Below are 25458 nucleotides of genomic sequence, written 5' to 3' on the forward strand. Positions count from 1 at the left end.
GGAGACTGCAGAGAAGCATGGTGATGCCACTGCCCTCCACCCTGGGCAACAGAAAAATACCCAGAGGAAAAGAAGTATGTGTAAATATAGACATAAAATTCTTTATTTCTGTCACAAAAGGCCTTTCTAAGACACACCCCCTACTAAGGGTGACATACAACTCTCTGTTCTCAACGTTTCTGAATCCATGAGAATGGGTGGGCAAGAGACAAACAAAAAATGTCTCGCGTCCCTTTCTTTCTACTACACACAACCGGGGATTCGGTGAGGGAACAGCGGGAAAACCCTGGCCAGACCTGCGTGTGCCTGACTCAGTGTGCATGCCCCTTGCTGCACAAGTCCCTTTGTGGGCATGCGCTTTGTCTGTCTGCCTTCTGTCTCTGCAGAGCTGTGCAAAGAGACGTAGTGATTTCCTTCTGCGGTGCCCACTGGGACTCAGCCAGTAGGTTCGCAGATCAGTCCTCCCAGAGTTGAAGTGTGGGAGAGTGTGAGGAGGAGCCCGTGGGCTCCGTCCACGGCCTCCTAGGGGAAAGGACCTTGCGGTCCCTGTCTTTCTCCCAGCAGGCCAAGATGCAGCATTGTCCTTGCTGTAGTGGGGGTCCCGGACAGGGAAGGTAGCGGGTCCATAGAGCAGAAGAGGGCCTCGTGAACTTGGAGTGAGTTTTGAAGGGGAAACTCTTTGTGGTATTTGAGTCCCGAAGGCACAGGAAACCACCCACAGAGGGCACATTCTGAAGTCCTCAGTGGGGACCTGGGACAGGGCGCAGAACTGTTGGGTGCAGGTGGGGTGGGGTAGGCGGGGCACGGCTGGGCGTGGCGAGGAGGCGGGGCCACAGCCCACAAGGCGGGCACCAACTTCACTGCGCATGCTCTCGGTGCACCCACCTGCGTGCGCGCGTGTTCACTGGGCGGCTTCCCATCGGCCCCTTCGCCACGTGGTGAACGTCGCGGAGCTGTGAGGGTGTGAGGGTGTGAGGGTTACTTTACTGCGGTCCAGACCGTTTCTACCACTAGTGAGACTCAGCTGGTAGGTCCACAGACCAGTCAGTCCTCCCAGGAGTGGAAGTGTGAGCGAGTGTGAGGAGGAGCTTGTGGCTTTCCAGGGCATGGGGCAGCGTGGTCCGTGGCCTCCCACATAAAGAATCTTGAGGTGATAGTCCTCCTCATGCCCGGGCGCCATCTTGGTCCTTGTGGTGGGTTCCGAACGCCGGAGGAAGTTGCGCTGTGGAGTTGCGGCGTCAAGTGAGGACGGGGAGAGTGCTAGGGATGCTCTTGGAGGTATCCACGTCTTGAAAGGGCCTGGAACCCCGGAGAGAGGACATGTTCCAGACTCCTTCGTAAGGACTTGGGAAAGGGCTGGGTGGGAGGTAAGGAGAGGTTCTTGAACGCAGTGGGTTAGAGACGGGAGCTCACAGGTATATAGAGCGCTTGGCACAGGTGTCCAGTGAGGAGCGCCCAGGGCTTCGTCTCGATGTCTCAGTTCTACAGTGGAGGTTTGAATGAGTGGGACCATGCGTTCCAACAAAACTTGATTTTAGGTGGGAAATGGGCTTATCAGATGGGTGTGTAACAAAAGCCATGGTCACTGCAGTTTTAATTCACAAGCTGTATGTTTTAAAGATCTCCACTATGAAGAGTCCAGTTGTGAAACCAACCTCATTGGAAATAACCCTGTGTCATTGGCCAGGAGCCTTAAGACATTGCTTAGGTAGCTTGACCAATTTAAGGGAGTGTGCACGCATTCGATTCAGAAGGCACACACACTCACTTGCCCCGAGAGTTACTTCCAATGTATTACCAAATGTTTTGTAAAAATTGCAAGTTGGCATTTCACTATGGAAGTGGTCAGATATACCTACCCTGTCAAGTGCATTTTCCGAATCGCAGCTTTCCGTTTGCATTGTGAAATATGAATTGGCAAGGAAGATCAAGATAGGCCTATACCGAGGCGATATGTACAGTGGACTCAGCGGGTTAGGCCCACGGGCCCATCACACTGGAAGCTGAAGTGTGAGTGAGGGTGAGGAGGAGACAGCAGGCTTCCGAGGGTCGTGCCTCTTGGTCGGTGACTCCAAGGGAGAAGGGCCTTGAGGCTGTCGTCCTTCTCATGCGGCTCCATGGCTATGGGCCTTCTTGTGTTGTGGGAGTCAGAAAGTACCAAGAAGAAGGGCCTTGGAGTGGGCGGCAGGGGCCGGGGGGCGGCAGTTAGGTGAAGCTGTGGCGATGCTGGGCTTCTGTTGGCAGTATCCAAGTCTCAGAAACGCCTGGAACCCCTTCCAGAGGACAGATTCCATACTCCTCAAGGGGGATCAGGGCTGCGACGGCGTGGGTGGTAAGGAAGGGGCCTGGAAAGCGGGAGCACTCTGGGCTGGTGTTCGCAGCCCCAGGGTTTGTATAGCGAACCTCAGAGGTGCCAGCCCGGTGAGGACCCCCCACAACTGTGTGGCAACTTCTCAACTCCATCTTGGAAGTTCGAGTGGACGGGTGGGGCTCACCATTCCAACAAAACTTCATTTTGGAAGGGAAATGGGCCTAGCAAATGCCTGTGTGACGAAAGCTGTGGGCACTTAAATTTTAATTCTCAAGCTGTATTTTCTTAATTGTCTCACTAAAAAGAGACCAGTTATGAAACGAACCCTCATTGGAAATGCCGTGTGTCTCTTGCCATGAGCCCTAAGGCATTGCTCAGCTAGCTTGATAAGCTTAGCTGGTTGTGCAAGTATTCGATTCAGAAGGCATACACACTCATACATGCCCTCTGACTGACTTTTCAATGTATTACCAAATTTTTTAAAATTGCAAGTTAACATATGGCCTTGGAAGTGCTCAAATATAGTATCCTCTCACGTGCGTTTTTCCGGTCACAGTATTCTGGGGTTTTTTTGTTTGTCTTTGGTTTTGTTTGGTTTGGTTTGATTTTTTTTGAGATGGAGTTTTGCTCTTATTGCCCAGGCTGGAATGCAGTGGCGCAAACTTGGCTGCCTGCAGCCTTTGCCTCCAGAGTTCAAGTGATTTCTTCTGCCTCTGCCTCCCTACTTGCTGGGATTACAGGCACCTGCCAGCAAGCCTGGCTAGGTTTTTGTATTTTTAGTAGAGACAGGGTTTGACCTTGTTGGCCAGGCTGGCCTTGAACTCCTGACGTCAGGTCGTCCACCCACTTCGGCCTCCTCAAGTGCACACTGTTCTATTTGCAGAGTGAAGTATGAGTGGGAGAGAAAGAAAACATAGACCAATGCGACATGTGCGACTTGTTCAGCTGACCAGGCCTGATGTGAGTGACTTAACATTTGATGTTTTCTATTAACAGAATTTTGTTGTTGCTGTCGTATTGTTGTAGAATTAGTTTAGATATATTGATGAAGTTCTCCCATGTTGATAAGAAGTGATCATTGCAGCTCATGAAGGAAAGAGTAACCCAGAGGACTACATACTCGTCGTGTTTGGATGTGTGATCTTGTGCTCCCCAGATTTGACTGGTGATTTCCTCCTCATGCTTATTTATAGCACAGTATACACATTCAACCCGACGTAAATTAAAATGGCGTCCAAAGCCGTTGAGGGTCACAGTCTCAGAGTTACCTCTCTGTGGGAAGCGTGACTTTATGTAGAATAAGTATGTGGAATAGTATTGGGATAGTGTTGGGGCACGTCTTTAAACATGCGTATGATCAGAAGTATCTATGTAATGTGTATATTCATATTATTGACATGCATTGAAAGGAAATTTTTTATCTACACACACACACACACACACACACACACATCTTTTCCCAGGAGCCCAGTGTGCCAAAGCCTCAACAAGAAGAAACACCAGCTGAAAGTCGGGATCGTACACCTGGTCAGAAGAGAGAAGTTCAGGGTGGACCTAAGATTCGAAGAACTGGGAAGGGTAAGAAAGAATGTGTATGGGGGGAGGAGGCCTATGTGTGCATCATGCCTTATGCCATGACCAGTAACAGGAGGATTGGGAAAGAATCTCAAGCCTTTATTGAGAGTTGGCTAGAAACGTGATGGGTATAGTTTGCAGCTTCCTGCAGTCCCTGGGTGTGAAGAATCTTCTCTTTTTCTTCGAGATGCATTTTGTATGCTTGAAAATACACTCCTTCCTAAATCAGATGAAACCATTTAATTGGTTGTATGAAAATGTACATTATTGCAGAAATTTAATTTGATCTTCTTAGGATGTTGCAGTGTGATCTTCTCAGCCATGGCGGCCACGGTGTTGTAAGCACCCTTTAACAGCACGTGGAGTGCCAAGTCACCCTACCTTATAACACCCTGAATAATGCCTATTTGCAAGGGGATGTTAACGTTAACCTCATTTTGTAAATAAGAAAACTGCGGCCAGGTACAGTGTCTCACGCATGTAATCCCAGCATTCTGGGAGGCCGAGGCGGGCAGATCACCTGAGGTCAGGTGTCTGAGAACAGCCTGGCCAATATGGTGAAAACCTGTCTCTACTAAAAATCCAAAAAGTAGCTGGGTGTTATGGCACATGTCTGTAATCCCAGCTAAGCCTGCTGAGACAGGAGAATCACTTGAGCCCAGGCAGAGGAGGTCGCGGTGAGGCGAGATCGTGCCACTGCATTCCAGCCTGGGAGACTGAGCGAGACTAGGTCTCTAAATAAATGAATGAATAAGAAAACTGAGGCTCAGAGACTGAGACTTAACCAAGAACACTTGACTCATGGAGAAAGAATTTATATTTTGTGCCAAGGTTTGCATTCTTCCCACCATCTATGTTAGAAAATGTGAATGATTTTGCTTAAAACTGCTTAATAGTCAAATAATGTCTGTACTGGAACATACGTCAGTATTGGCTCAGGAATAAATGCAGTTCAGTGAAGCAGGATAGGAACCCCAGAAAAGAGGCCAACGAACGACAGCCACTGTTTCCTTTGGTGTGTATTTTTGACAGTATGTTTGGTAAAAGGTGGATAATTCAGGACACTGGCCTACAGGTAACTATATTAGTAGGATTTTTAAGGGGCTTTTAAAAGTCATTTCAGTATTTTTATAATTATAAAACTCAAAGTATGATAAGATTATCACGAAGCAAATTGTTTCCTCAACAGATGGCATTTTCAAACTCAAGATAGACAGAATTTTGGCTATGGGCCATTTTAGCAATTCACTGTTAAGGGGGTTCTAGGATATGACAGCGATCAATGTCCATTAATTTCTTTACACATCAGTTACCATACTCTCATTGGAAGACAGTGATTTTGCTGCTGTATTTTGTACTGTTTCTTAATGACATTCATGTATGGAAAGTCACATATAGGGCCTTCGGACCGAAGCGTTACTTTAATTAAGATTAACCCCAACATTTTCAAGGTACCTCAACAGGGGATGAGTGTCATGACTATAAGATTTGTCATAGGCTCACCAACACATCGATTTACACCTTCAGAAAATTACATTAACTTTTGATTAAAATGCTATCTGTGGGCAGTCTTCAGATTTCCCGGGTAGCTATATGTTGATAATACACAGTGGTAAAGTATGGGGAATGTAGGTGTGGTGTGATTTATCCTCAGATTGTCATTTAAGATATCATAATACCTGGAAGACAAAGATGGGACGTCTTTGCATCACATTTATTACCACAGCAGCGTACAGGCTTTTATCGCGTAACACTGAGGAAAAGAATGTGATCATTTCCTCATTTATCATTCTTGTTTCGCTGCTCCAGCCTATATCCTTTGTATTTTTTAGTGCCTGGCCTGAAAGCTGATCTCCAGGAGCTGTCTCAGTCAAAGACTGGGGGTGAATGCGGAGAAGGTCCTGATGTCCAGGGGAAGATTCTGCCAAAATCAGAGGAACTTAAAATGCCAGAAGGAGGTACGTTATCCATTAAGATGCAAAATTATTTGCTTTCTGTCTTCCACAATATTATACTTTAGATAATAAAAAGAGAGAACATTACTGCCCCTTGAGAAACAGTCTGAATGCAGACTTTGTTCGGAAGGTAGTTCAGACCCCAGAATCCTGACTGCAGAACTGAAACACTATCAGATACAGACAGAAATTGGGTCAAAGCTGTATTTAATCATCAAATAAAAAAAGTTTTCTTCTGAGTATCACCAACAGCTAACAATTTTCAGACTATTTTCTCATTTCTGCTTTTCTCAAATACATTGTAATGCCACCTTGTATGAAATATGCTGACCCTGAAAGAGATTCTAGTACCAGCTCTAACACAATTTTTGAGATTCTGAACAAATCTCGTAAGTCCTAAACCCGTTTCTCTTTTATTGAAAGTAGTGAATGCCCATCAGATAGATTCAAATCCACTTCCACTTCAGTGCTGGTTTCTGGATGCTCTAGTTCTGTTGGAGAGAGTGCAGAGATATTCTTATGTTCATGATTTGTTTCTCATAATAATGAGCTTCAGTCCAATTACAATACCCAAGTTGAGATTTCATCGTCCCTAAGACAATGAGTGGGCACTCTGCTTGATGTTCGTTTACCTGTACGGAGACTTTCATGGGTGTTCTTGGATTTTCTCAAATCCTAAATTCTCTCAGGCTGTTAAAAATTGCATTTTTTTTTCACACGGAGTCTCGCTCTGTCACCCAGGCTGGAGTGCAGTGGTCTGATATTTGTTCACTGCAACCTCCGCCTCCCGGGTTTAAGCGATTCTCGTGCCTCAGCCTCTCATGTAGCTGAGAGTACAGGTACATGCTCCCATGCCCGACTACTTTTTTAGTTTTAGTAGAGTCGGGGTTTCACCATGTTGGCCAGGCTGGGATCGAACTCCTGATCTCAAGTGATCCACCTGCCTTGGCCTCCCAAAGTGCTGGGATTATAGGGGTTGAGCCACCTCCCTTGCCAGACCCAATGATTGCATTTTAAAGTCTTCCTGCAGTGAACCCTTGAATGACTGAATAATAAAATGGAAAGAGACAAGTCACGTTTTCTGGCTCACGAAGTAGGGATCGTGCACGCAAATCTGTGATGTCCAAGCTGGTTGTAAGATGCCTGTGGTAGGCATGCTTGCTACTCTCCTGCAAGTCTTTGTGAACCCCTGTGTGTAATTAGACTGAAGACACACATGGTAACCTCTAACCATATCAGAGGTTATATATTACAGGTTTCTGCCTTGAGTCTTCAAACGATACGATTTAAACTTCCAAGACTCTAACGTACTAAGTCCTGAGTAGTCTACATAGGTATCTTTTATACATATTTTCCAAATTGCTGACTTAATTAAAAGAAGCTCTGAATTGAAAGGAAGCACTGCATGTTTAGGGCAGAAATTATCTAGATGTTTGTACTCCACGCTGCTGAACAACTTCATTAGACTATTTACATTAAAAGATTGCTTTCACACGATTTCCAGGAGCCTATTGAACAAACTTCAGTTGTATTCTTAGGATAGTCATAGCATTAGAAGTATGTCTTATTAAAATAGACAGTAAATTACATGATACGAGAAAATAATAAAAAAGTGATAAATGAGTCACAGAATAAACTTAAGGGGAAAGGACACAGGCAGTAAAAGAAAGAGGCGAATCATTAGCAAAAGTAAAACTAATCCGAAAGTAATACATTTGATAGATCTTTTTTTTTTTTTTTTTGAGAACTAGCTGGGAAGGGAGCATCCAGTAGATTAAACAATCTAGAAGAAAATGGAAAAGGCACAACATGGAATATGAGTGAACAAGACACAGGTATTGAATGTAAGGCATAATTGAAAGGGAATACATTCCTGAACACTAATGTTTTCAGAGTGTGGATGAAACAAACGGTTGAAATGCCAGAAATGCCTACATTATTTAATATATTCCTGTAATACGTCAATATCTGAACATCACAAAGGCTGTGGAAGAACTTGTGAAATTTGCCAGTTGTCCCTCAAAAACAGTTAATTTTAGAAGGAAATATTTAACTTTTCCATGTGTCTAACTCTTCGATTTGTTTCCCTCTCCATTTCTTTTTTTTTTTCCACACTGGTTATGATGTATAACTCTTTCACATTTTAATATCAATCATGATAGTGATACCTTAAAACTTATATGACCATTTAATTAATTATACAAACCAGAATACTTTCCAGTGAAAAATGTGTCATTATTTATATTGACATAAGGACTATAGGTGAAAACTGGATGCAAATGGTTAGTGTATGTTAAAGAAAAAAGAAGGGCAAACTAGCTCAAAGGAATATTATTGCACTTCCACACAATAGAGAGAAAAAACACAAAACTGTCCTTTCTGTTCACTTCACTTATGTATTTCCTAATGTGACATTAACTGTTCTCTCAAAAGATAGTTCTCGGACTATTTGTTTCAAGCCAAAACATTAAATGATACATTGTTTCTGAAGGATTTTTTTTCAGAAATTCCTTCTGTTTCTTAGGTTTTTGTGTTCTGCCTGTAGTTTGAGTAAAACTCGACACAATGCTTCCTATCTAATCTAAGCCCGTTTTAATAGGTTCACTTGATTTAATGTGTTCTGGCCTTGGACTGTCTTTTGGTTTCCTTCCAGCATGAAAAGCAAGGTGTGCTCAAACAATGTTGCTGCTGTATATGCACGGAAGTGTATCATCAAAGTCTCTACAGAGGTCTAGTTGAATGTTAGCCATATGGTGACTCTTAGGCTTCTGTTTTTAGTCCATTGTATAAAACGAAAGCTTTGATGTCCTTTGCATACCTTTAATTTCGTCTGAATACCGTTGTGCTAGTAATGTTCCCTCCTGTTATGTTTCTCTTGCAGCGGAAGGGAAACCTCAGGTTTAAACGAAGACGAGCTGAAAGAATGCAAACTGAATTTCTCTGAGATGTTTGACTTTTAAAAATCTCAGTAAAGTTTTCCAGTTTTCTCCAAAGAAGCGTTGCACATGTTTTGTTCATTTATTCTCACGTAATAGACACTATTGAAAATTTTGGCCTCGTGCAGTTGCTCACACCTATAATCCAACACGTGGGGATGCTGAGGCAGGAAGATTGCTTGAGCTTGGGAGATTGAGACGTGCCTGGGCAACGTGGCAAAAACGCCTTCTCTACAAAAATAAATGAATGCATGCATGAATGTATACATGTATGTGTGTAGATGTGTGTAGGTGCAGTCCCAGCTACTCTGGAAGCTGAGGTGGGAGGATCCCTTGAGCCTAGGAGTTCGAGGATGAAGGTAGTCACGTTTAAGCCGCTGCAACTCCAGCGTGGGTGAATGAGACTCGTGCCTGAATAAAAAGCATAATTTTTCCAACTTTGTATTCTGATTTGGCTGGCATACACCTGTGTGATATTATGAAATACATATTTGGTGCTGGACCCTGCTTACTGTCATACAGCTACAATTTGTAAGAAACTCCACATAGTGATGCCTTTTTGTATGCTAGTGAGTTGACCAATGGCTGGGAGCTCCTAGGTAGCTCTAGGATCAGGGATTAGAGGGTTAGCCTTTCAGCCCCATCCCCAACCTTCAGGACATGGAGAGGGCTGAGGTTAAGTTGATATCCAGTGGCGGGCCAACAGTTCAATCAATCATGCCTATACAATGAAACCCCCATCAAAACCCAAAAAGCAGGGTTCAGGGAGCTTCTGCCTTGGTGAACACATGGAGGGTAGCATGCTCGTAAAGGCCATGGAAGCTCCCTGCCTCTTCCATCATCCCTTCCCCTATGTACGTCTTTATCTGCATCCTTTGTTAAGGTAGGCCATTTGCCACAAAATATGTGAGAATTCCCTAGGCTATAGAGCTGGATGAAAGAACTAGGGCCTAGGTAGACAAAAGGGGAAAGCAACCAGGGAAACTTGCTGAAGCAAAATTACTTGGATCCTACCTACACTGTCTCCTTACGGGCTATGGCATGACACAGCCATGGGATTCCATCCTGCCTCTCACACACTGGCTTTGAGACGATGGGCAAGACACTTACATCCTGTCGGCCTGTTTCCCCATTTCTAAAGTAGAAATTAGAATATTTACACTAAATACTTGCTATCAAGAATAAATGAAATAACATAGGGAGCAGATATTACACTGCAGATAAATGTACTGGTTATCTTTCCTTAATCCCTTTAACATTTCAAAAATGTTCATTCCATTGTTGTTTACAACTACATCTCTAGTATGCGTTAACTGCTTTGGAATTTCAAGTAAGAATATCAAGCCACCTTTTTAAATGCATTAGACTTCGGAACCTTATTTGACTTAAATATATAAATTAAATAGCATTGTGGCTGGTATCGGACATGACATGGATTCTGAAGCTGACTTGTAAACGACCCAGGTGTGACGAGGCCAACCCTGTGTCAGTAGTATGCATGTGATGCCATGAAGAGTAAGTCTATTCCAGTCAGGCAACACCACACAATTCAATATTGTAGCGTGTCAGGAGCTCACGCAGTCCCTAAGAAGCCCTGTGGTGGCTAACAAGGCCAAAAGGATCGCCAGTTCAGTTGCTGTTTCGGATTGTCATATATCCATAAATTTGGCGGGTAAGAAGACTGAGCCCAAATGGAAGAAAGTGGTTGATTACTTGCAGACACAGCAAAGGCAGGGTCAGCATTGTGTCAGCGCAGTGTTCGTAGACCCACAGTATGACACTGAATCGGAGCTACTCAGTGACAGCACAGATGGTGGGTCTCTCATCCTGTGAGGAGCCCACAGTCATACCCTGAGGCCACCTTTGAAACCACACGGAATCCTGAACCCCAAATCACACTTGATGGAGCTGGGACTATGGGACAGCAGGGGTGACCCAGCTCCAAAACATCCCACACAGAACACCTAGGGATGTCATCCATGCTCGTGAAGAGGAGGAACCTGTGTCAATGGCCACCCTGAAATGACTGCCTTCTGACAGTTCCCCTAAACCAAAGAGGCAACTCAACTGTTTGTACTGGAGGAGGAACCTTAGAGGGAAAGGTCCCTCAGTGGGAGACTATGTTGGGAGACTTGGCCAGCTCCTGCCTGACGAAGCTATGTCCTTCTGAAGTTGGCTAACAAGGGTAAACTCTTGGTATGCAGGGGTATCACCTGTGCCCTCTGGGATTGTTCTTAAATATACACCCTGACTGTCCCATCACTGCCTCTTCTCTGGAACGCATCCACATCAGCTTCAGCCTCCTGGATGGAGTTGTGCTGAGCCTAAAACTATGGTTTGGGCTATATAAAAATGGTTAATGCAGAATCTTAGGAAGTCACCTGCCTTTGTCAGATAGACCTTCATCATTGATAGGATTTGTATAAGATGGCCATGGTGGGAAATCTGATATGTCAATTTTGCTAGGCTGTGATGCATGAGAAATGTTCACTTTGACTAGAGTTGATGTCTCTGTGAACGGTTTTCCTTTCATGAGAACTAGCATTTAAATCAGCAGACTTTGGGTAAACCTAATTGGCCTCCACAATGTGGGTGGGCCTCATCCAGTCCCTTGAAGGCCTTCAGAGAAGAAGACTGGGGTCCCCCTGAAGGTGAAGATGTTCTGCCTCTACACTGCCCTTGGATTTGTGCTCTCATATTGCCTCTTCTCCGGGTCTCCAGCCTGACGCCCTGCTCTCCGAGATTTGGACTTGCCAGTGACAACACATCCATGAGCTAGGTTCAAATTCAATCTCTCTCTCTCCACCCACTCACACACACGCACCCAGCCACCCCCCACCACCCCCCCCACACACACAGAGGAACCCTAACCAATATGCTGCTTACATCTGGGACCCGTAAAGCACATAACTGAGATCAGTACTGCAGGTTTCTCTCACTCCACTGCACGGCTCCTGATGCAGAGGCCTGTGGCAGTCGCATCACATCCACTGACATCCATGTTACCCATCACTGTGACTCAGGGTTTGGTCATGCAATAATGTAGAGATCACTAGAGTTCCACAAGTGTTCCCTGCTCTCCTCCTGGCTGTGAGATCCTCTGATCTATTCTGCGAACACAGAGATCCACTGGGTTTGTTTCCAACCTTCGAGGAAGGACCTGGGAGCCTGGTGAGGGAGATACACCTTCAAAAGCTGTAACAGCAACGGGCACAGCCAGTGTGTTCACCAACTCATGAGAGATCACATTACCAACATCTCCCACTTAAGTTTCCCCGTCAACTAACAGCTTATCCTGGAAGTGATCACATTTCTAGGTCAGTTGGATTCTCCGTATTCTGTTTTCCCCAGGAATGTTCAGTTACAAAGGAAACTGTTACTGGAACGTTGTGTCAGAGTGCAACCCAACAATGGAATGCCGTGAAGTGGTGTGACTTCCAAAGCAGTCAATAAGGGTTTATAGGTTCCCAGATGAAGAAACATACTAGCCTCTCTCAGTTTACAGGGAAGTGACATGTATAGAAAATCCAGTTTATTGAAGACTCTGGAAAGAGATGTTTGCCTCCTTGTAACACTCAGTCCCCAAATGCCAGGAGCCCCTACCAATTATTCCAACAACCACAACTGCACTTGGAAATGTCCAATATATCCCAAACTAGGCGATGATAGTCTGGCTATAAACCACAAGTTTAGGATGTAAGGCAGTATCCTCAAACTTGTTATTTACATCAAAAGAATAGGAATATTGCGTTTGGTACAAGGGAAATAACATGGCACCAAGGAAGAGGACACAATGTAGGATGAAAAGAAGTATCCTCAAACTTGTTATTTACATCAAAGGAATAGGAATATTACGTTTGGTACAAGGGAACTAACAGGGCACCGAGGAAGAGGACACAATGTTTCCCAAGAGGGGTTACAGGCCCCTCCCTCCTCTGTCTTGCTTTGCTTTCTGTGATAAGAAAGTGGTACAGGGCTAGGCATGGTGGCTGAAGTCAGCCTCGGGAACATAGGGAGACCTGGTCTCAACGAAACAATTTCTAAAAAACAACCAGGCCTGGTGGGGCGTGTCTGTAGTCCCAGCTGCTTGGGAGGCTGAAATGGAAGCATCACATGAGCCTGGGAGTGAGCCATGATTTCTCTACTGCACACCGGGCTGAGCAAGAGTGAGACAGCATCTCAAATAAAACAAAAACAAAGAAAGTGTTTCAGGGCCATCTGGGGTGTGTGGTGAAGCTTCATTTCAAAGGTCAACCACTGCTATGGGACATTGATGCTCAGGATGTTTCTGTGGTAGTCACGGCTCCGAGATCCTGGCACTGATGTCTTTCTTGGTGAGAACAGCCCTCTCCAGGCTGGCACACAAGAGGAAGGGGCCTGGCTACCTCGTCAGGCTACTAGGGACAGCTGTCTGCTGTGGGATCACAGATGAGACCAGGAGAAGGACAGCTGAAAGGGGGAGAGGGGAGACTCCCTCCACAGGCTAGGGGCCGGTGTCTGTTAGTGAAGGGAAGATATTGGCCCTACATCCTGACATTGCTCCAGGCTCCCGTGGAAGGACAAGACGGGGCCAGAAAGAATCCAGGGCTGGTGGGAGGAACAGAAGAGCTGGTATCACCTCCCATCCTGTGTGTCCAACGGTCCCTGAGAGGAGCCCACGCAATTTTGGGATCTAAAAGGTTATTTTCTGACATTCCCTCCATTCACCACCCATGAAGAGAAGAGACTGAGATTAAACTGAGGCCTTCAGGGAGAAAGGCCAGACAGAGTTGTGAGGCCTCCTCAAATGTCCCTCTGCCCTACCCTTCTGGTGAGTCTCACACTAGTTCATCCTGTCCTGTGTTCCCGTGTGCTCTGAGGTCACTGTTCTCAACCTCATGTCTGTCCTGGGAAGAGTGGGCATATTGCAGACAGTCTTGCTAGCTCAGGGATTGAATAAGGTTTCTGAAAGTTCCCTAGGTTGGCCAGTAAGTTCGCAGATCCCAGGGCATCATTCTGACTACACTATATGAGATCCACTGGATGTGAATCCTGGAATCTTCATTTTAAAGGATCCTGGGTTCCAACTTACACAGAAGCATGTCTGAGAACTAGGAGGAGGGGAATAGTCTCCTTTCTCAGCTACACAGCTTCTTTCTCCTTTGTGAAGGTGTAGAAGGGACAGGTTTGGTGTGTTCTCTGATGTACGGACCCAAGACCTGTAGGTGAGGAGACACTGACATGCTGCCTGTTATGGTAATGACACACTCAGGGCACCGTCTCCAAATGATATCCAGGCCAATCCTTTCAAGTTTCCATCCCGTTTTTGTTGTTGTTGTTGTTGTTGTTGTCCTTCAGAATTTCATTTCTTTTTCTTTATTGTACTCTAAGTTCTGGGCTAACTTAAAGTACAAAAGTAGAAAATGTTCCTATTTCTCCATATCCTCTCCAGCATCCATTGTCTCCAGATCTTGCAGGATTGTTGCGTAGGTATGCACACGCCGTGGTGGTTTGCTGTCTCCATCTACCCGACACCTACATCAGGCATTTCTCCCAGTGTAGTCCCTTCCCAACCGCCCCTCCCCCCATTGCCCTTCCCGTAGCCCACCACCCCCCAACAGACCCCAGTGTGTGATGTTCCCCTGCCGGTGTCCATGTGTTCTCACTGTTCAACACCCGCCTATGAGTGAGAACATGAGGTGTTCGGTTTTGTGTTCTTAAGTCACTTTGCTGAGAATGATGCTTTCCAGATTCATCCATGTCCCTACAAAGGACACGAACTCATCATTGTTTTATGGCTGCATAGTATTCCATGGTGTATATGTGCCACATTTTCTTTGCCCAGTCTATCCTTGATGGGCATTTGGGTTGGTCCCAGGTCTTTGCTATTGTAAACAGTGCCACAGGGAACATACGAGTGCATGGGTCTTTATAATAGAACGATTTATAAGCCTTTGGGTATATACCCAGTAATGGGATTGCTGGGTCAAATGGAATTTCTATTTATATATCCTTGAGAAATTGCCACACTGTCTTCCACGATGGTTGAACTAATTGACACCCCCCAAAACAGTGTGAAAATGTTCCTATTTCTCCATATCCTCTCCAGCATCCATTGTCTCCAGATATTTTTAATGATCGCCAATCGAGCTGGCATGAGAGGGTATCTCAATGTGGTTTTGATTTGCATTTCTCTAATACTCAGTGATGATGAGGTTTTTTTCATATGTTTGTTGGCCTCTTAAACGTCTTCTTTTGAAAAGTGTCTGTTCATATCCTTTGCCCATTTTTGAATGGGTTTCTTTGTTTGTTTGTTTCCTTGTAAATCTGCTTAGATTCTGGGTATTAGGCCTTTGTCCGATGGATAGATGGCAAACATTTTTCCCCATTCTGTTGGTTGCCAGTTCACTCTGATCATTGTTACTTTTGCTGTGCAGAATCTCTTAAGTTTAATTAGATTCCAGTTGTCTATTTTGGCTTTTGTTGCCATTGCTTTTGGTGTTTTGGTCATGAAGTCCTTGCCTACACCTATGTCCTGAATGGTTTTGCCTAGGTTTACTTCTAGGGTTTTTATGGTGTTAAGTCTTCTGTTTAAACCTTTAATACATCTGGAGTTAATTTTAGTGTAAGGTGTCAGGAAGGGGTCCAGTTTCTGCTTTCTGCAGATGGCTATCCAGTTGTCCCAAAACAATTTATTAAACAGGAAACCCTTTTCTCATGGCTTGGTTTTGTCAGGTTTGTCAAAGATCAGATGGTTGTAGATGTGTGGCATTGCCTCCCAGGCCTCTGTTCTGTTCTGTTGGTCTATATCTCTGTCTTGGTACCAGTACCATGCTGTCTTGATTACTGTAGCCTTGTAGTATAGTTTGAAGTCAGGTAGCAATGATGCCTCCAGCTTTGTTCTTTTTGCTTAGGATTGTCTTGGGTATGCGGGCCCTCTTTCAGTTCCATATGAAGTTTAAGGTGTTTTTTCCAGTTCCGCGAAGAAGGTCATTGGTAGCTTAACGGGAATAGCGTTGGATGTCTAAATTACTGTGGGCAGTATGGCCATTTTCACGACACTGATTCTTCCTAACCATGAGCATGGAATGTTTCTCCATTTGTTTGCATCCTCTCTTATTTCCTTGAGCAGTAGTTTGTAGTACTCCTTAAAGAGGTCCTTTACATCCTTTGTTAGTTGTATTTCTAGGTATTTTATTCTCTTTGTAGCAATTGTGAATGGCAGTTCACTCATAATTTGGCTCTCTGTTTTTCTGTTATTCGTGTATAGGAATGCTTGTGATTTCTGCACATTGATTTTGTTTGATTCCTTTCCATGTTTAGTGCTTCCTTCAGGCGCTCTTATAAGGCAGGTCTGGTGGCAACGAAATCTCTCAGCATTTGCTTGTCCGTAAAGGATTTTATATCTCCTTCACTTATGAAACTTAGTCTGGCTGGATATGAAATTCTGCATTGAAAGTTCTTTCCTTTAAGGATGTTGAATATTGGCCCCCACTCTCTTCTGGCTTGCAGGATTTCTGCCGACAGATCCACAGCGAGTCTGATGGCCCTCCCTTCGTGGGTGACCCAATCTTTCTCTGTGGCTGCCCCTAGCATCTTTTCCCTTCATTTTTAACCCTGGCGAATCTGATGATTATGTGCTTTAGGGTTGGTCTTCTTGAGGAGTATCTTTGTGGTGTTCTCTGTATTTCCTGGATTTGAATGTTGGCCTGCCTTGCTAGGCTGGGGAAGTGCTCCTGCATAATATCCTGAAAAGTGTTTTCCAGCTTGGATTCATTCTCTCTGTCACATTCAGGTACATCGATCAAGCATAGATTAGGTCTTTTCACATAATGCCATATTTCTTGGAGGTTATGTTCTTTTCCTTTCACTCCTTTTTCTCTGATCGCTCCTTCTCGTTTTATTTCATTGAGTTGATTTTCAATCTCTGATATCCTTTCTTCTGCTTGATCGATTCAACTATTGAAACTTGTGTATGCTTTGCAAAGTTCTCGCGTCATGTTTTTCAGCTCCATCAAGACCTTTTGTTTTTCTCTAAGCTGGTTGTTCTAGGTAGCATTTCATCTAACCTTTTCTTCAAGGCTTTTAGTGTCTTTGCATTGGGTTAGAACATGTTCCTTTAGCTCAGAGAAGTTTGTTGTTACCCACCTTCTGAAGCCTGCTCCTGTCAATTCAGCCAACTGGTTCTCCATCTTGTTTTGTTCCCTTACTGGTGAGGAGTTGTGATCCCTTGGAGAAGAGAGGCATTCTGGTCTTTGATGATTTCATCCTTTTTGTGCTGGTTGCTTCCCATCTTTGTGGATTTATCTACATTTGATCTTTGAAGTTGGTGATTTCAGATGGGGTCTCTGAGTGGATGTCCTTTCTGTTGATGTTGAAGCTCCTTCTTTTTGTTTTTTAGTTTTCCTTCTAACAGTCAGGCCCGTCTGCTGTAGGACTGCTGGAGGTCCCCTCTAGACCTTGCTTGCCTGGAAATCACCTGTGGGGGCTGCAGAGCTGCCAGGATTGCTGCGTGATCTTTCCTCTGGTAGCTCCCTTCTAGAAGGGTACCCGCCAGATGTCAGCCAGTGCTCCCCTGTATGAGGTGTTTTTTTGTTTATTCAGGGGTCAAGAGCCACTTGAGGAGGCAGTCTGTCCTTTGCCTGCCTGCACCTGCACTGCTGGGCTTCCTCTGACTCAGCCCCGGCCGCGGTGTAGGCTTCCTCTGGGTTTTGTTTACACAGGTGAGATCAGAGCCACCTTTGCAATGGCGGCCGCCCTTCCCCACACCGAGCTTGGTCGTCCAGAGTTGAGACCGCACTGATGCACTGGCTGCGAAACTCTCAAGTGAGAGGGCTTCAGTTTCCTGGTCTTTGTGGGGGTGTATCACCTGCCTCCCTGCTTTCAGCTCTCCCTCTTTCTGAGGAGCGGGTAGATCTGTCCCACAGGCACTCTCAGTGCTAGTCAAAACTTGCGTCCAGGTCTGTGCTGACAATTGGCTGCACCAGGCTAGTGGGAGCTGTTGCTCAGATGTGTGTTGGCAATTCATGGCGCAGTTCAGTCTGGTGTCATTCCCCTGGACTGTGGGTTGCAAAGGCCATGGGAGAAGCGCAGTATCTGAACCAGAGTGCCGAGGGATTAAAGTCCCCAATCCTCAGGCCAGTTGCACTTCCCGGATGGGGCAGTGCCCTGCCCTGCTTCGGTTTACCCTCCTTGGGCTACACCCACTGTCCAATCAGTCCCATTGAAATGAACCTGGTACCCTGGTAGGAAATGCGGAGATCACTCGCCTTCTGCATTTCTCTCACTGGGAACTGCTCTCCAGAGCTGTTCCTCTTTGGCCACCTTGGCGGAAGTCCCCAAGTCTCCATCTCTTAAATATTTCTGAAGAAACCAAATGTGTCTTGCCTGTACAGCCTTGCATTGTAAAATTCTCAATATTTTGAAAAGCCTTCGGCTCTTACCCTTGATTGCACAATTATGCAGCACAGTAGAGTGTTTCATGATGCCTCTGACCACTGCTGGGTGACACTGAGAAAGTTACTTAACATCTCTGCGACTCCTTTCTCCATTAGTCCCACGGAAATATTACTAGTAAATTCATCTACTTCTTGGGGCAGTTTAGAGCACCGACTGTGAGAAGACATGCACAGTTCTCAGGTCAGTCCCAGGCCTGTGGTCAGTTTCCAGTCAATTCTAGCTGTTACTATTTTGCTGTTAGTATTGTTGCTGTTCCCACATTTCTCTGGAGCCTGTTCCAGAGATACGATGTCACGACCACCTTTGTTCCATTGGATGATTTTTGATTATCACTTCATTTCTTCAGGGACTCAAGGACTGAGTCTGTGGCGTAGGGCAAGATCGTATTCTTATGAGCATAATCAATATTCAGCTGCCCTCACGGGGTATTGTGAAGCCTGAATGTAATGCTGGGATTTCATCATCATGAGGTCGTATGAAAATTTTAAATGGAAATTTCTCTAGGAAATCAAAACTTTAATGACCTCTTCATGTGATTTGTGTAATGCTTGCAAAATAACTAGTGACTGGATAAGGATAGCACACACACACACACACACACATGCACACGCACACACGCATGCACACACACACACACACACACACACACATATATATATAACCATTTTTTAATTTACAAATTTTCTCTTTCATAGTTTCTGCTTTTTGTGTCCTATCTGTCTTTGTTTATGGGGAAAAAATCGATTATTGGTCTAGGTTTGAACCCTTATTATTCCCTTATGTCACTATCACACTGTCCTGATTACCACAGTCATGAAATATGTCTCGAAAACAGGTAATTAATCCTTCAGTATTCTTTGTCATTTATAAAATTGTTAGACTGCTCTAGTCCCTTTGCTTTTCCAATAAATTTTGATGTCCGCTTGTCAATGTATAGAAACAGAAGGCTACACGGATTTTAATTGTGTTTACATTGAATTTATAGTTCATTTGGGAGAAACTGACATATTCACAATCTTGAGCGTTGCAATCCATTAATGTGGTATACATCTCCATCGATGTCAGCCGGCCTTAATATTTCACAGCAATGTTTTCTAGGCTTCTGAGTACAGGTTGCACGCATATTTTGTTAACTATTTCCTGGGTGTTTTGCTGCTATAATAAGTGGTAACGATTTTCAATTTTCAACTGTTTGTTGCTGATATATGTAGGGACTTGGATGAATCTGGAAACCGTCATTCACAGCAAACTGACACAAGGACAGAAAGCCAAACATCGTATGTTCTCACGCATAGGTGGGTGTTGAACAATGAGAACACGTGGACTCAGGGAAAGGAGCATCACACACTGGGGGCAGTTGCGGAGGGTAGGGGAGAGACAGCGGTGGGTGGGGAGGGAGGGAAGGGTGCGGAGGGATAACATGGGGAGAAATGCCAGATATAGTATGCACCTAAGTAAAATAAATAAATTTTTTAAAAAAGTCTAAATTGAGGTTTGCATACTTACCTTGTACCATATAATTTTTCTAAACTCACATATATATTCAAGCCATGGGGTGAGACACATTTGGCTATGATGTTGTAAATTTTTAACATATTCCTAGTTTTGAACTGCTATCGTTATAGCATAAACATACACCTATGCTTTTATGAACATGTGCTACTAGTCTGTCAGGTTATTTTCTCATAAGGTTTGGTTTTGATATCAGGCTGATGTGAGCTCTATAAAATGCTTTCCAAAGTGTGATCTCGTTTCAATTATCATAAAGAGTCTGTGTAGAATGGACACTATTCTTCCGCAAATGTTTTGCAGAATCATCCAGTAAAATCACCAGAAACGTGAAATTTATTTGAGAAAAAAATTTTCTTTCATTTCTTTGTTGGTTTTAGTGAATTTAATTTCTTTACTTGGTATAAACGCTATATATGTCATCTATTTATTTCGGCGGAATGAGGTTTGCTAGCTAGTGTCCTTCGAGGCATCTTCACATTCCACTTAAAAAATAATTTTTTGAAGAGTGCTTTTCACCACATTCCCTATCACAGATTTTATATCTGAAGGATCTGTATTGATGTGCCCCCTGGCATTACTGACGTTTGTAATCTGTATTCTCTCTCTCTCTCCACCTCTCTCATCAGTCTGGATAAAGGTTTATAAATTTGACTGACCATGCCAAAGAAGCCACTTCTGGTTTCACTGATTTTTCTCTATAGATTTTCTCATTCTATTTAGTTTATTTCTCCTCATATCTTTATTAATTTTTCCTTCTTGTTGCTTTGGGTATAATTTGATTTTGTTTTTCTAGTTTCTTATTTATTTGTTTATTTATTTTTTTCTGAGACTGAATCTGGCACTGTCACTTAGGCTGGAGTGCAGTGGCATGACCGCAGCTCACTGCAACCTCCACCTCCTGGGTTCCAATGATTCTCCTGCCTCAGCCACCATGCACAATTAAGTTTTGTGTTTTTAGTAGATGGGGTTTTGCCATGTCAGCCAGGCTGATCTCAAACTTCTGGCCTCATGTTCTCTCCCCGCCTCGGCCTCCCCAGGTACTGGGATGACAGATATGAGCTACCATGCCTGGCCAAGTATTTTTCTAGTTTCTTAATGCGGAAGCTTAGGGAATTGACTTGAGACCTTTCTTCCTTTCTGATATAAGTACGGAAGTACGGAATACTATAAATTTTTCTCTGTGCACTGCTTTAGGGTGTCATCTTGAAGTTTTTAATATGTTACCTTTTCATATTTAAATGTTCTCTACAATTTCTTGTTTCATCTGTGCAGCACTTAATTTCGAGGATTTCAGGGATTCCATATATTGTTCTACAACTGATTTCTATTTCAATTATTTTATGGTCACAAAACATGTTTTGTAAGATTTCATTCCTTTTGAATTTGTTGAGGTTTTTTTTTGCCCAGAATATGGTCTATCTTGGGGAGATAGACTGGGGAGGTCTCCGCATCGAGGTAGGGGTCTCAGAGAAGAGGGTGACAGCCCAGCCTACTACCTGTAGTTCTGGCCTTGGGAAAGGACCGCAGAGAGGCCTGGAATAGGGAGTCTTTCAGGGCAGTCCAAGGGGCTCTGAACACCCCTGCTCCATCCATGAGGGCGAGGAAATGTGCACCCAGCTTGCCATCTTAATATTCCTCCCACAGCACTCAATCGATGGGGCAAGGATGCACAGGAGACCCCTTCAGGCCAGAGACCCTGCTGCCCACAATGCCTCGCTCCCCCACCGCAGAGTTCTGGCTCCTCCAGAAGGATCCAGCTCCTCTCCTCTGCACATGAGGCAGAAGCATGTCCCTGCGGGACACAGAAACCAAGCCCTGCCTGAGAGGGTACGTTCCATGCATGGGCTTTGGCTCAGGGCCGGCATTGTGTGCAGACTGGGCCAGGACTCACCTTGGGAGAAAACTTGGGGAGCCCCCTTCTTCCAGGGCCCACATCGCACTGAAATGAATCCACCCCCGTAAGGACCTGCAGGACCTGGTCTGATGCAGCCTCAATGGGAAGGGGTGTCTTATCCTGTGCAGTGGGAGCCCCGGGCACTACAGACTGAGGCCCTCACTCCACAAGCCCTCAGCCTCGACGGGCCAGGTCCTCCCATGCCTGCTGTCCCCACAGACCACTTTTGGGCTCATCCTGATGGTCTGGCCCTGTCACGACTCAGATGAAATGCAGGAGTTTGGTGAGCACTTCCCCGCCCAGGCCTTCCCCACATCCATTGCCTCGAGTGCACAGCTGGACCACAGTGGCATCCAAAAAGGGCCCAGCACTGTCCAGTAGGAGGTGCCCAGGGCAGAAACAGGGTGAACACAGAGACCTCTCCCAGGAGACCTCACCTGGCCTGATGCCCAGCCCCATCCCTTGACCTTCTCCTGAAGCTGTCCCTGTTTGGCCCGTGGGGGCTCCTTCAGGACACGCTTGTCCCAGGCCTGGGCTCTCAAGGACCACGTGGCGTTCAGGTACCTTCAGGCCTCCATGGTCAAGTTGACAGGGTCATACTATGACCCTTTCCCCATGTGCACTCCAGCATTTTGAGTCACCCTCTGAGGCAGTAAACCATGGGGATTGCCAAGGACCCTCCATCCCTATTCCCGGGCCTTCCTCCTTTTCCTCTTCCTTCTCAAGGAAGTTTCTGAAAACAGGCCAGTTGGGCCCCAGGGCACGTGCTGGACTCGCTCAGTGACAGGGCATGGGATGAGGGCAAGACTCCTCCAAGTCCCTCCCCCACAACCTTTCCCTCCTGGCCTAGAAGAACCCTGGGGGGGGGGACTGGCGGGGTGGGTCCCATGTGTGGGAGCCAACACCCACACCTGTGAGCACCAACAGCATCAGAGAATAGCAGGGGCCCCTCACTCACGAGTGCGCCTCCATGGGTGTCAGGACAGCAAGCCTTGAGCCAGGGAGTGGAGAGAATCAGTGTCTCAGACCCAGAGAGGATCCAGGGAAAGGGTGCAGCAGGAACTCTAGTATGTGAACCCATGGCATGGGATGGATTGTCTGGGATGGCACAGGGGCCCAGTGCCCAGAAGCATCTCATGCACTATGGAGACAGATCCTCTTCTTAGGTGGCAAGGGGTCCAGGTGACAGGTAAGCCGTCTCCAAGCTGACTTCTGGACCAGGGCTGAAGCACACACCAAGCAGCCCAGGGGTGAAGGTGTGAGGTCACGATCCCCGACCCAGCCTGAACCCGGAGGGGCCATCTCAAGAGCAGCCTTAGGTGCCCTGAGAGGACCCATGTCCCAGGCTGCACACATCCCTCACTGTTGGCTCAGCAGTCTGTTGTGTTTTCTCAATGTCAGACCAGAAAGGCCACTAGAGACTCCCAAAATTCCAGGGGACCAGGTTCATGGGGCCCAGCACTGCAAGGAACAGATAGGCTTGGTGGAGAAGTGGACCAAATCTGCTTTCCTTTCAGCCAAACGTGCAAAGATCCCTAGGAAGGTCCTGGGCCTGGAGCGAGTGTCCTGTCAGCATCCCTCAGCATGGAGACCCTCCCCAACTGGGGATGGGCTGGCCATCCATGGCCCACCAGCCCAGGGCCAGAAGTCCCAAAGCTGACTCTGAGGCCATGACCCAGCAGCATGAGGGGACTTCTACAGAGCCCAGGGCAGCAGGACACTCTCTTGGGTTTTAGCAGCCCAGGGTTCAGGAATTCTCTTCCTATCTCAGCATAGACCACGGGATTTTGGGTGATTTCTGTGTTGCCATTCTCTCCCAAAACTCTCCATGTACTTGGACATCCAGGGATCAGGCTTTTCACAGTGCAGTTTTGAGCAGGGATGCTGAACTCATATTCCTTCCACCTATGCCCAGGACAGCCCCAGGACCAATGGCCAGGCAAAACCCAGCCGCCACATCAGGACTCCAACAACCAGACCTCTCCCAGCCCAGTAGAAACCCAGAGGTAGGACTTCAGACACTCCCCTTGCATGGTGGCACCTGGAACTGACATTTTTCAGGGGACAGTGACCTGTACAGCCCCCAGAATAGCCAGGAGAGCTACTAGGCCATATGAGATGAATATCAACTGGGAAGCCGGGACCTCAGAGGCTGCTGGAGGGAGAATGACTGGAATCTGCACAGCCCCAGCCAGCACCATGTCACATGTCCTCATGTCTGCCCACTCATATGACATAACTTCTGTCACATGGCAAATGTCCTAGACTCACGGAGCCCCCGTCCAACTGAAGTCCTGGGAGAAAAAGAAATCAGGTAAGCCATGGGTCCCTCAGAAACAGCTAAGATGAACACACAGGTGACTGAGCTTCCTGGAGCATCGACCAGAACTAGACTTTCCCCCAAGGCAGACCAAGCCCCTTAAAGCAGTGTGTGAATACTCAGGGCCTGTGCACGCCTGGCAGAGCCAAGCCAGTGACGTTACCAGGCTCAAACAGCAACCATCCATGTTGGCCACGGTGGGGCAGGAGCAGGTGGACCAGCCCCCTGCCTCGTCAACTCAAGGGAGCAGGGATGGCTGGGTTCCTACACTGTGAGTGGTCACCACCTGACCATTAGTGAGGCACAGACCTGAGGCCAATCACATGGTCCTGGGGCCCTGCTTCCTCCATACAGGAACTCCTTCAGCTCACAGCACCGAGAAAAACCTGTTGTCCTTAGCAGGTGCATTTTCTGGTCAGAAAAAGTCAGAAAAGGTGGGTCACTCCATGTGTGGAAGCTCCAGAGTGGGCACCAGAGGTGTAGGGAGAGAAGGAGCGCCTGGGGGCACTGGAATAGGCTCTGGCAGGATGCCAGAGTCTGTGGTTCTGTCCTCTTTTTCTTTTTCCTTGAGTGCTTGGAATCTTCCCCATTTTACCTTGAGTCTGCAGCCACGGACACCCCATTGACTTGGTTCCCTTCAGTCTTCTTGGAACGCACGTGCTCCCCAGGGCGCCAGCCAAACACTGAATGGCCTGACACAGAATTTGCATTTTTTTCTCTTAGTTCCCCGTGGTCATGTTTCTCTGAGACGTGTCTGGCACAGAATAGAGAAATCGGCATCCTTCCAGTTTTGCCTGCTTTCGGTGCTGGAACCCAGAGAGGTAGACATCTTGAGAGGGCCGGCAGGCAGCAGATTTTCAGGTAGGAGAGAGGACCCCCACGATCCCAGCAGACCCGGCTCTTCTTCCTGGTGCTGTTCTTGAGGCCCTGGGCAATTTGCCTTTGACCATATTAGAGTCATCTTCTTGAGTCAAGGTGAACCTCACTTCCAAGGAATCCCCATTCTTGTAGGACACTCTGCGCTTCCTGTTCTCTCTCGGAACTGGCTAAATTCCATGCTTTTCTATTGGAATAATGAGCTACACAACCTTGAAGTGCAGTTTCTTTACAAGTGTCTTTATCCAGCAATGACATTAGCTTCCCATTTGGTGAGAGGACAATAGTCTGATTTTCTTCAGTATGCATAGTGCATGCTAGTGCATAGCATGAACCTTAGAGGAAGACCTCTAGATGGGGATGTGAAATGTACTATGAGCTTGTGTGGAGTTAATAAAGCCACCCTACCTCTACGAGTGTCAGTTTCCTCACCCATCAAATAGGGATCACACGACGACATCTTCAAGTTGTTTCCAGAGTTAATTTCACCGCGATATGTAAAATTACCTGTTAGCCCAAGGGTCCACCTCATTAACAAAATAGCATCAGACTTCAAAGTACCCAAAAGGAATAAACTACATGTGTCCAAAGATGAGATGGTCGGCTTTCCAAGCAGCCTAATGAGCATCAGAATGAGATCT

General features: G+C 46.0%; 1 protein-coding gene across 2 annotated transcripts; it reads left to right on the forward strand.

Moving 5' to 3' along the window:
* The first annotated feature begins 940 nt into the window (after window positions 1-940).
* Window positions 941-9139, forward strand: LOC103790239 (X antigen family member 5). 2 transcript variants are annotated; one of them, XM_035288311.3, is made up of 5 exons: window positions 941-1150; window positions 3195-3271; window positions 3775-3889; window positions 5719-5844; window positions 8723-9139. In XM_035288311.3, exons 2-5 carry the CDS (start codon window positions 3203-3205, stop codon window positions 8743-8745), a joined length of 333 nt encoding a protein of 110 aa, XP_035144202.1. In that variant the 5' UTR covers window positions 941-1150; window positions 3195-3202; the 3' UTR covers window positions 8746-9139. The 2 variants fall into 2 exon arrangements, with proteins under 2 accessions (XP_035144202.1, XP_008987563.1); XM_008989315.6 differs by having other exon boundaries at window positions 941-1027.
* Window positions 9140-25458: the final 16319 nt, after the last annotated feature.

This window comes from Callithrix jacchus, chromosome X, assembly GCF_049354715.1.
Source record: "Callithrix jacchus isolate 240 chromosome X, calJac240_pri, whole genome shotgun sequence".
NCBI lineage: Eukaryota > Metazoa > Chordata > Mammalia > Primates > Cebidae > Callithrix > Callithrix jacchus.

Excerpts from the sequence above, each read along its gene's own strand:
- LOC103790239 (XM_035288311.3), top strand. The coding sequence starts at position 3,203 with ATGAGTGGGAGAGAAAGAAAACATAGACCAATGCGACATGTGCGACTT. Across the intron at positions 3,272-3,774 it reads TTCAGCTGACCAGGCCTGAT|GAGCCCAGTGTGCCAAAGCC; the intron begins GTGAGTGACTTA and ends ATCTTTTCCCAG. Across the intron at positions 3,890-5,718 it reads GATTCGAAGAACTGGGAAGG|TGCCTGGCCTGAAAGCTGAT; the intron begins GTAAGAAAGAAT and ends TGTATTTTTTAG.